The 12,270-nt window shown below is 37.2% G+C and overlaps 1 protein-coding gene across 11 annotated transcripts in view; it reads right to left on the minus strand.

The window, feature by feature from the left end:
- Positions 1-12,270, minus strand: part of evi5a (ecotropic viral integration site 5a) — a 271,867-nt gene that overhangs the window by 58,843 nt on the left and 200,754 nt on the right. For all 11 annotated transcript variants that reach the window (XM_069939241.1, XM_069939244.1, XM_069939236.1 and 8 more), the window contains one exon: positions 4,624-4,719. In XM_069939241.1, the coding sequence (XP_069795342.1) occupies positions 4,624-4,719 (96 nt within the window). The remainder of the gene's footprint in view (positions 1-4,623; positions 4,720-12,270) is intronic.

A 12,270-nucleotide genomic window follows, 5' to 3' on the forward strand; every position in this document is an offset into this window, starting at 1 on the left:
CTGACTCCAAATCAGGAGGAATAGAAAAAGTACATTCGCCAGCTTCGGTGGTACAAAAGTCATGTGGTAGGGATTGATTTCAACAATTCTTTATTAATAGAGAAAAAAGGAAGCTGATGCAGAATTCTTGGAATGCCTTCCAGAGAACTCTATTTTAATAATCAGATGATTATCCAACTGCACGAAAACCAACAAGGTCGGGTCAGATACAGCAATGAGCTCTCTGAACCCTTCTCCATTAACAATGGCGTGAAGCAAGGCTGTGTTCTCGCACCAACCCTCTTTTCAATCTTCTTCAGCATGATGCTGAACCAAGCCATGAAAGACCCCAACAATGAAGACGCTGTTTACATCCGGTACCGCACGGATGGCAGTCTCTTCAATCTGAGGCGCCTGCAAGCTCACACTAAGACACAAGAGAAACTTGTCCGTGAACTACTCTTTGCAGACGATGCCGCTTTAGTTGCCCATTCAGAGCCAGCTCTTCAGCGCTTGACGTCCTGCTTTGCGGAAACTGCCAAAATGTTTGGCCTGGAAGTCAGCCTGAAGAAAACTGAGGTCCTCCATCAGCCAGCTCCCCACCATGACTACCAGCCCCCCCACATCTCCATCGGGCACACAAAACTCAAAACGGTCAACCAGTTTACCTATCTCGGCTGCACCATTTCATCAGATGCAAGGATCGACAATGAGATAGACAACAGACTCGCCAAGGCAAATAGCGCCTTTGGAAGACTACACAAAAGAGTCTGGAAAAACAACCAACTGAAAAACCTCACAAAGATAAGCGTATACAGAGCCGTTGTCATACCCACACTCCTGTTCGGCTCCGAATCATGGGTCCTCTACCGGCACCACCTACGGCTCCTAGAACGCTTCCACCAGCGTTGTCTCCGCTCCATCCTCAACATCCATTGGAGCGCTTACACCCCTAACGTTGAAGTACTCGAGATGGCAGAGGTCGACAGCATCGAGTCCACGCTGCTGAAGATCCAGCTGCGCTGGATGGGTCACGTCTCCAGAATGGAGGACCATCGCCTTCCCAAGATCGTATTATATGGCGAGCTCTCCACTGGCCACCGTGACAGAGGTGCACCAAAGAAAAGGTACAAGGACTGCCTAAAGAAATCTCTTGGTGCCTGCCACATTGACCACCGCCAGTGGGCTGATAACGCCTCAAACCGTGCATCTTGGCGCCTCACAGTTTGGCGGGCAGCAACCTCCTTTGAAGAAGACCGCAGAGCCCACCTCACTGACAAAAGGCAAAGGAGGAAAAACCCAACACCCAACCCCAACCAACCAATTTTCCCCTGCAACCGCTGCAATCGTGTCTGCCTGTCCCGCATCGGACTTGTCAGCCACAAACGAGCCTGCAGCTGACGTGGACTTTTTACCCCCTCCATAAATCTTCGTCCGCGAAGCCAAGCCAAAGAAGAGAAAAAAAGATTGCAAACATAAAGATTGCAGTGCCGGTCTTAGTGTTAGGAGTGATATTTGGCAAAAGGAGAGCAAATAAGAGACTGCAATCATAATTCAGCCTTGAATAGAGTAGGGAGCAAGATTCTCTCTCTGGCACTTTTATATACAGTACATTTTTGGATGAAAAAAATCTGTTTCAGCAAAATCAAGTACAAATAATTACTCAAATACAAACCAGCAAAGGAGGAAGAAGCAATCAAAAAGATCGCAAATGTTCAGACCAAATATATCTCTAAGAAAGGAAACAGGGATCTTCCCATGGTGAGAGCCATAAGGGTGTGAGAAACAGCACAGGATAAGGCAGTAAAAGGATATGACAAATGTGAGAACTGCATACCTGCAAATTTCCTAAAGCAACACAAAAGATGGTTTTAATTTTAAAAATCAGAAAGGCAAAGATACATACATGATATTGCCAGGCAAAATCAAGGAATACCACAAAGTATTTTATAAGTGGTGAAGTAGAATAACAGTAGAAAGTTGAGATCTTATGAACAACTTCCAGGGAAGCTCAATGGGCTAGGCATCATCCAGAGGGGGAAATTGTCAGTCAATGATCTGGGTGGCAACTCTGCTTCAGAGTTAAGAAAGGAGAGAGAAGGCAGGCAATATTAAGGAGAGGAAAAGGAGTCAGTGGTGATAAGCAGACTGAGGGGTGAACGATGACAGAGAGATGGGGTGGAGTTGGGAGATGTTAACAGGTGGAAGCAGACAAAAATAAGGGGTGGGGAAAGAGGTGGGAGGGGAAGGCAAAGGTGGAAGCAGCTACTTCAGGAAGGAGATGGGCAGAACCACACAAGGCTGATAGGAGCAGAGGGAAAGGAACAAAATGGCTTTTCAGCTGAATGTTATCGGTAGACAAACCAAATGGAAAAGGATGCCTAAAATCAGCACCAATCCATATTTGCAGAGGTACATGATGGTCAAGGACTGAGAATAAGAATTTAAGGAATGGTGACCAATTGGACTGAATTGGGAGGGTGAATGAGAATAACACATTGATTAAGGATCAATAAATTTTCAGCAACATGTTTAAACAAATTTCATTTGAGCAGAATTCTGTTCAAAAGTTCCAATCACTTCAACCATGATACTACTAGACTTAGATATACTTGAAAATATACTTAGATATATTTGAAAATGTTGATAAAATACAAAAATTAGTTTCCAAACATTTGAAAAACGCAATGTACTGAAAAGGGAGAACAATTACTGTATACCATTTCCATCATGGATCAACTCTTAAAAGTACACCCGACGCTGTGGAAAGCAGCACTGCGTGAGAAATTACTAAGGCTGTTATAGTTTGAGAGTCAAACCTGTGATGGCCACATCAGAAAAGTTTTCATGATGGTAATATGGAAAGAGAAGATTTTGAAATGGAATGGTTTGTAAAACCTTTTTTGAAGGACAATGCAATCACAGCATTTTACACAGATTAAGATGTCAGATCAACCAGGAAAGCCATAGCCCATGGGATCCACGGATAGGTATCAAATTGGATTAGAAATCAGGAGAAAATTTTAAAAATGCAATGGGATGCAAGTTTGTGTACAGTGGGGTTTCACAGTGGCTTAGGCCTCCATGCTTTTCATAATGCATAGGAGTGATAATCACAATGTCTGTTAATAGGACTTAGATCAACAGTACAGTAGACAATGAGGCAAGAGGTTCTAAGCTGCAGGAAGATGGATCGTTTGGTAGATACAAAAGAGGCCTATTGAATTGGACTGGAAAAGTAGCATGGTACAAATTTATGGATGCAAAATACGGAGAATATCATGAGGAATGCTGGAAGGCAGGGTCAAAGATATACGACTGCAGTAGGTCAGGTAGATCTGGAGTTGCTGGAATTCTAAAACAAAATTTGGATTGTGCAGCCTGGTTAGCGCAAGTGATCAGGACCAGGCTTCGAATCCCTTGCTGTCTGAGTTTTACGTTCTCTCTCTGTGTCTATGTGGGGTTTCTTCCGTGTGGTCCAGTTTCGTCCCACTATTCAAAATAATCTACCAGGGGTTGTAGGTCAATTGGATGCTGTAGCTCCTCTATCTGATAGTAACTGGATGGCACAAGCTCATGCGCTGAAAGAGCCTGTTACCGTGCTGCATGTCCAAACTTAAATTTAAAAACGCCTGCCGGAGGAACTAGGCAGGTCAAATTGAAGCGAAACTGCAGTTTCTCAGCAGGTCAGGCAGCATGCATACCTGCTGAGATTTGGTTGGTCGACATTTTGAGTCAGAGGTTGAGAGCATATTGGCATGACTGATTAATAGTTATGAGTGGAAATTAGAGAGCATTAGTTTTTGAAACAAAGAAAATTTAACTGAAGTTCACAAAAATGTGAAAGGTCCAGCAGGACAAACAAAGACCCGAAACTCTTGGTGGTCAGTTGCACAATTCTACTTGTAGAGATCTGGAAGGTGGCTGCCCATCTATTCTTAGGGTGGAGGGGTGCAGAGGAAAATCTAAATTTGATAAATGGCTCATTCAGTTTAAAATACAAGGAGAATAATTAAATGCACCTGGATATCTTTTCCAACCAAGCCTTCTTTCCTACTGAAATCATTTATAATTTAGTTTAATTCCTAATCCTATGCATTTTAGGGCTGCAAAGAGATCCTTCTCAATCACAAGAATAAAAATCACGCTATGTAAACACATTCAATCCAGTTCAATTTTCTGTTATTTATAATCTCAGTGATGTCTCACAATGGCATTCAAAGCAAAGTTGCTTAAGTTTAAGAACTTGCCCAAATCTAAATACAATATCTATTAATAAATTGTGTGCACACAATTTGATAAGAAAATGAACAGTCAACACTGCAAACATGACAAGGAAAGTTAAAAAAAACTGTTAGTGTAAAGCTATAAAACTTGAATGTCAACTCTGAAGCTTCTGGTCACAAGCTAAACTGAACGTGCCAAAATAGGGAGTGAAGGAAAAAGTGAGGAGGAAAGGGAAACATGATAAGGAACATTGTTATCTCATGCAGATGTATGTTAATGACTTCACAGCAGAATGCTGCACCAGTAGATTTACATCAGTGGCAGCTGCATTTTTCAGTAGGCAGGATTTGTACAAAAAAGTGTTATAGATAATGGAAAAGATTACCAAAGTAGACAAATCTAGATTTTATCACTTACCTCATGCTGTAGCTCCTCTATCTGATCCTTCAGTTCTCGAATATATTGGGTGGAGTCAGAATTATTGAGCTGTCCTTCAACTTTACATTCTTCTTTCTATACAAAGAAGGAAAACATTTACTGCAGCACATGCCCAAATCTCTGTTCAGTCAGAAAGGTGAAATGAAAAATAAATGGCATGTTTCGCTTGAAAATCTAGAAATTCCATAAAAATTTGGCTAAATCTGAAAAGTGCGCAATTTAAGACACATTCACAACAGACTACGATTAAAAATTGAGCAAACTGAAAATTGCTTCATTTTATTGTGACATTTTTATATTAAACTTTATTTATTTGAAGAATCATCAATAGTAATACAAAATACATTTCATAAAGAAAATTTTATATGAATATATATTAAAAAAATTAAGCAAAAAGAAAGAAAATAAAACCCAAGAGAAAAATAAAATTTTATCAAATCCCCCCTCCCCACCTCATCAGCCAACTCTCTTAAGGAGAGCTAAAAATATATAAACAGAAACTAAAAGTATATCATAAATCAGAATATATAATGCATATATTCCAAATATGGCAACCACTTATTAACAAAAAAAGAATAATTGTCATGCAGATTATATGTATTTTTTTTCCAAAACAATACAAGCTTTCAATTCATTATTGCCATCGCATTATATTAATCACTAAATTATCTTTCCATGTACTTACTACACATTTTTGAGCTACAGACAATGCTAAATATATAAATGCAATTTGAAATTTATCCAACCCTAATCCCCTTAAAGGAATCATATAACCCATTAAAAAAATAGATGGATCTAATGGTAACTTAAAATTATATAATTTTTTTCCAAAATTAACTTTATTTCATCCCAGAATGGTTGTACATGCACACAAGACCAAACAGCATGTAAAAAAGTTCCAGTACATACACCACATCTAAAACAAGAATCCGAATTACTAAAACCATATTTTTTCAATTTCTCTGGGGTTAAATACAACTGATGTAGAAAATTATAATTAGCCATTCCATACCACACATTCGTCAATTTGTAACACTATCATGACGTGTATCTGCCCAATAGTCTTCAGGAAAAACAAAAGCTAAATAATTTTCCCATTTCAGCTTAGACTGCTCCCATTCCGACTTATCCATATTGTCTTGTAATACTTGGTACATAACAGAAATATAACCCCTTTTTGGTATAGAAGAAATCAAAGACTCGAATTCCGTCAATACAGGTAAAATCATCTCTCTACCATACATATTTTTCACCACAGATCAAAGTTGAAAATAAAGAAATAAAGAGTTTTCAGCAATATCAAAACGCTCTTTCAATTGATTGAAAGAAACTGTCCTTCTACAAAACAATCCTGTAATGTTTTTATACCCTTAGAATCCCAACTCTTTAAATGACTATTAAACATTGAAAAAGAAATAAGCTGATTATTATATAATGGAGGTAAAATTGACAATTTACCTTTTTTTAATCCATAGTTTTAATAGATGTTTTATATCGGCATATTATATTCCCTCAACAAATTTACAATTCCATCGAAATATAAATTGATACACCTTGGCTTCAGAAATACAAGCCATCTCAACTTTAGCCCAACTCGGGGGCTGGTCCAAATCCATCAATCTACTAATAAATTTCAACTGGGCTGCTTCATAATAATTTTGAAAATGAGGTCATTGAAGCCCACCTAACGCGTACTTCCAAGTAAGTTTATATAATGCTACCTGTGGTAGTTTACCTTTCCGTAAAAGTTCTCTCGTAATTTTATTTAAATCCTGAGAGAAATTCTTTGAAAGAGAACACGGTATTAATTGAAATAAATATTGAATACGAGGAAAAATATTAATCTTAATACAGTTAACTCGACCAAATAAAGTTAACAGAAGATCTTTCCACTTAATTAAATCTGCTTTATGGAACACAATTTAACTTGTATAAAGATTGATACTCAGTATTTACAAATATTCCTAAATATTTAATTTTATCAGACCATTTCAGTTTAATAATATTTTTATACTCTGAATAATCTACTTCTCAGACTGGCAAAATTTCACTCTTATCCCAGTTAACTTTATATCCAGATAATGTTCCATATTGTAATAAACATTCCCGTAAATGTGGCAATGATTATTCTGGGTTGTTAAATATATCAAAACATCATCTGCAAATAATCTTATAGTCTTCATTCATAACTCTCATCCCTCTTATCTGTTCATTCTGCCTTATTGTTTGAGCTAACAGTTCAATAGCCAATGCAAACAAAGCTGGTGACAATGGACAACCTTGTTGAGTTGAACACGTCAATTTAAACGATGATGAAACTTGACCATTTGTCACCACCCTCGCAGTCGGGTTCATATATAAAGCTTATTTTATTGGTTGGGTGAAAGCTTTAAGGGCCAAATTTAAACATCTTTAATACTCTGAATAAAAAATCCTATTCGACCCTATCAACGGCTTTTTCCGCGTCAAGAGCAAACACCATTGGATGGTTGGGCTGCTGTCGATATGCATTGACCAAACTAATCAATCGAAGAATATTATCTGAAACATTTCTATTTTTAATAAAACCTGTTTGATCAACATGTATCAATTTAGGTAAATACTTAGCAAGTCGATTTGTGAACACTTTTGCTATAATTTTATAATCAACATTCAATAAAGAAATAGGTCTATACGAAGACACTTTCAATGGATCTCTTATCTTTTTTTGGAATTACAGTAATTAAAGTACTAGAGCAAGATTCTGGTAACTCATGCTGTTCAGTCACTTGTTGTAATACCTCCTCAAACACCGAAGACAAATCTTCATAAAAAGTTTTATAAAATTCACCGAAAACCCGTCATCACCCAGTGACTTCCCATTGGGCATTTCCAACATAGCCGCCTTAATCTCTAATTCTGTAAACGGAGCTTCCAGATTCATAACATCCTCCTTTTCTAATGCTGATAATGTTAACTTAGATAAATAAGAATCAATAGAACCACTATCCTGTTTCCCCTCAGATGTATATAATTTTTTATAAAAATGAATAAAACTGGTCATTAATTTCCTGAGGTTTATAGGTAACTGTTGAATTATTTTTTACAGCATTATTAACCCATGAAACCTGTTCTTTCTTTAACTGCCATGCAAGTACCTTATGTGCCCTCTCACCCAACTCATAATAATGCTGCTTAGATCGCTTAATTAAACATTCAAGTTGATAAGTCTGCAACGTATTACAACACAATTTCAATTTAGTCAAAGACACTTTTTTAAATCTTCTGTCAATTGTTAAGTTCCTTCTCCAATTCATCAATTTGCTTTTCTAATACTAAACTTTCTGCCATATACTGCTTCTTAACTTTAGTGGTATAGCTAATAATCTAACCTCTTAAATAAGCTTTTAACGCATCCCATAACACAGAACGACTTTTTACTGAATTAGCATTTTCAGTCAAAAAAAGTAATCTGTTCTTTAACAAAGATAACGAACTCTGGTTTTTTTCAACAACATTGTATTAAATCTCCATCTGTAAGATGAACGTACCACTTCTGAACTTACATAAGAAAAAAATAATAAAGAATGATCTGATCTAATCCTGCTTTTATATTCTGCCTGTAATACCCTTCCTTGTAAATGTGCCAATACTAAAAAAAAAATCTATTCTAGAAAATGAATCATGTCAAGAAGAATAAGAAGAAAAATCCTTCTCTGTAGGATTAACCCTTCTCCAAATATCCACCAAATTTAAATCCTTTATCAAGGCCCCAACTTCTATCGCCATCTTTGATTTCTTTATGCTTTTTGGGGATCTATCCAATAAAGGATCCAAGACACAATTAAACTCTCCCCCAACTAAAATATTTTCATTAGCTTGATTTAATAACAAAAAAGCATCTGAAATAGACATTAAGCAAAGTCTAAGATTCAGTAAAAAATTTTACAATTCACCTTTAAAACCCTTCCAGCATTCCCTTCCATAGTTTGCAACTCAAAAGACAAATTCTTATGAATTAAAATTGCTACACGCCTTGCCTTAGAATTAAATTAAGAAAAAAAACACATGCCCAACCCAATCTCTCCTCAATTTCAAATGTTCTTTTTCAGTCAAATGTGTTTCTTGTAAAAAGGCAATATCAATTTTCATTTTCTTGATATACACCAAAACTCGCTTTCGCTTAATCAGATTATTTAACCCCTGAACATTAAAAGTTGCAAATTTCAAATTAGACATCCTTATAAACTAACAATATAATCACTTACTACAAAATATCACTCCCCTTCTAGTAAATTAAAACTTCTCTCCCTCCCCTAAATATTTTTTAAAAGAAAGTATATATAATTTTTTTTTAAATTATCCCCCCCCCAAAAAAAAACTACCCAAAGGTAGTAATACCCTAAAAACTGGTGTGGTAAACCCCACTAGTAGCAGATGACTATCAAAGATTTCAGTGTTATCCACCACCCCCCCCAGCCAGAAATACATCATTCACACTAATACAATCCAATACTGTAAATATATTCAACCCAATGACTCCATTCCCAATGATTGTTCCAGATCTTCACTGTCAATAAGACTTTGTGTTAAAACCTCTTTCTTTCCATTTTTCCCATTCTGCCCATTTCCATTTGCCCTCTTTTTAGGCGACGGTGGTGAAACTCTTCCATGTCCTCGTAAATCCGGTAATGAATGAGCGAAAATTAATGCATCATGACCATTGTCAAAGAATTGAGATTGAAAGTTACCATCAAAGACTTTTAACACAGCAGGATATCGAAAAGCAAATTTATAACCCTTTCGCCACAGTACTTCTTTAGCCAAATTAAATTCCCGTCGTCACCTAATAATTTCTTGACTCAAATCTGCGTAAAAAAAACTGTTATTTTGAATTATCATTGGAGATTGACCTTGTCGTGCCTTCTGTACCACCAACCGTAATATCATTTCTCTGTCCTGATAGTTCAGGCACCGAACTAAGACCGGTCGTGGTGGTTGTCCCAGTAATGGTTTCTTTCGTAAAGCTCTATGTGCCCTCTCCAATACTAAACCTTTTGAGAAAAAAAACTCTTTGCCCAACACCTCAGGAATCCAACTCTTGAAAAATTTTATTGGATCTGTCCCTTCAATGTCTTCTGGAAGACCCATAATTTTCACATTGTTTCTCCGACTTTGATTTTCTAATGAATCCATTTTTTTCAGTAAGTCTTTCTTCTGGATTCCCCGATCCACAAACGAATCTTCCACTTTCTCTATTTTTTCCTTATTACGTACAACTTGAACTTTACATTCAGAAAAAGGTGTTTCAATTAAAAATAACATTTTCTTGCACTGTATCCACTGATTTAATATTTACTGACATCCCTCTTAACTGTAGATATATCTTCAGACATATTAAGTATATCTCCAGACATATTAGATATTTTAGTTGTCACATCCAAAAATCTTTGAGTCATTTATTGTCCATATGATAGGCAATCTCTTCCAAGACTGTACAAACAGACTCCAATCCAGGTTCCAGTTCCACATTTTGAGGCCTAGACTCCACCTCCAATTGTTCCCGTGAACTGCTCATTAAATGTAAGTCTTCTTCTTCTTCTTCTTCCAATGTTGTCAGGCCCTTCCCGGTGCAGCTGCGGGTCTGCACACCCGATGGTCTAGTAATTCATGGACCTTTGAAGCACCGCGCATGTTCTGCAAGGCCAGGGACTGCGCTGAGGCAACGTCCGACACCATTCTGCATGTCCCTGGCTCACCCGACGGCAGCTCTTCTCTCAGCCAGGTCGTCTGCGCGTCCGACATCGCGAATGCACGAATCAATTCCGGCCGAGTTCGTCAACATGCTGGCGCCATCTTGTGGAGACAAGGTCGGCGCTGGTGTAATACTCAGCCTGGCAGGAGTTCTCTGTGCCTTGAAGGTTCCAAACGACAATTCCGTGGCTTCAGCTGGACAGGTAGGCCTCAATTCTTCAGCACTTTTAAAAGGTAATTTCTTCTGTAATTGAGCTTTCATTTTTTTAACATTAGTTGCCATTATGACCCAGCAAAAATAAAGATACAACTTTTAATCATTTAGATAAACTTTAAAGACGGATACTTAAAAAACTGGCTGAGGAGGGTCTGCCCTCTACGCCATCTTGCCACACCCCCCCCCCCCCCCTATTGTGACTTTAAATCTGTTCAATATTGCTGAAGAGAACACTATTTTGGTCATTTCTCTTCAAGAAGCATACATAGAGAACAAGTAAAACAAGTCTGCAGACCCAGTTGATTGAAGTAAAAACACAATATTGGAGAAAAGCAGCAGGTCAAAGAGTGTATTTTATATAGAAAAGATAAAGAAAGATACATAACCAATGTTTCGCCTTGAGCGCCTGCTGACATTTTGCTCATACCTTGATGAGCCTGAAAAAGTGGTTCTGCATCTTTATCTTTGCTATATAAAGGACACTCTTTGACCTGCTGCATTTCTCCAGCATTGTGTTTTTACAGAGAGTACAACCTATAACATTGCTTAAAAGATACCAGGTAAAATAAAACACATAAAACATTTGCCCCAAACAGCTAAGTTATGCATTACACAGAAGATGCATAATTTTACTTAAATACAAATTGTTCCCATGAAAAAAAATTAAATTATTAACATTTTACTATACTGAAAAAGTATATCCCCATAAATATGCAAGTGAAAAAGAAATAATGAACTACTCAGTATTTAATCATATTTAAAGACCTTGAAATACAAAATATGATGAAAGTTATTCTTCTTTGGAAAAGATATTGGGTTGGTGCAAGTTTTACAAATGAAAATCATTGAAAATCACAGGCCAATTGAAATCAAACATGAGATTTCCTGTCCCTCTATTCTTTTTCTTTTGACTTTCTCAATGTTCATGCAAATCAGGAACATCAGATATGGAAACAATTTGTTCACCATTGTTTTAAATTTAGACAAACAGCATGGTAACAGGCCATTTTGGCCCACGAATCTGTGCCGCCAAATTTACACTCTAAATCCCTGGGGGACAACCCACGCAGACACAGGGAGAACTTAAACTCCTTACAAACAGCGCAGGATTCAAACCCTGTCCGGTCCCGATCGCTGGCACTGTAAAGGCACTGCACAAATTGCTATGCCAACTGTGCTGCCCTCCATGTCAACCATGCTGCCCTTATTGTTAACCAAATGCCAAAGGGTTTTCAAAAAATAGTCAACATAAAATTGCTAGTCCTATATGCAGCATTTTTGAATTTACCATTCTGTCACTCAGACTTAATTATTTTTTAACATTAATCTTTTTTCAGTTCAGTTGGTATCTCAAATTTATTTTTCTTAATTCTTTGCTTGTTATTTTTCTTAACTAGTGTCTTTGTTTTTTGACTCAAAAATTTCATAGTGCTTTAAAGTCTTCTCTGGATATTGACAGACATTTTTGTGTTAAATATTCAGATGCTTTGTTTGTAAGGCATGACCAGAGCTTGCAGTTTAAAATTCCAGATATTTATGAAAGGGTTCTGGTGGTCAGTACGCACAGCCATTAAAGAAGGGCCAGAAACTGTTATCAATATGATCTTCGTATGAAATCCAGAGCAAAACCATAAGCATGTAGAACTCTTATGAGAATGAATGTGGTTGCAGATGGA

Source organism: Narcine bancroftii, chromosome 5, assembly GCF_036971445.1.
Source record: "Narcine bancroftii isolate sNarBan1 chromosome 5, sNarBan1.hap1, whole genome shotgun sequence".
In the NCBI taxonomy this organism is placed as follows: Eukaryota; Metazoa; Chordata; class Chondrichthyes; order Torpediniformes; family Narcinidae; genus Narcine; species Narcine bancroftii.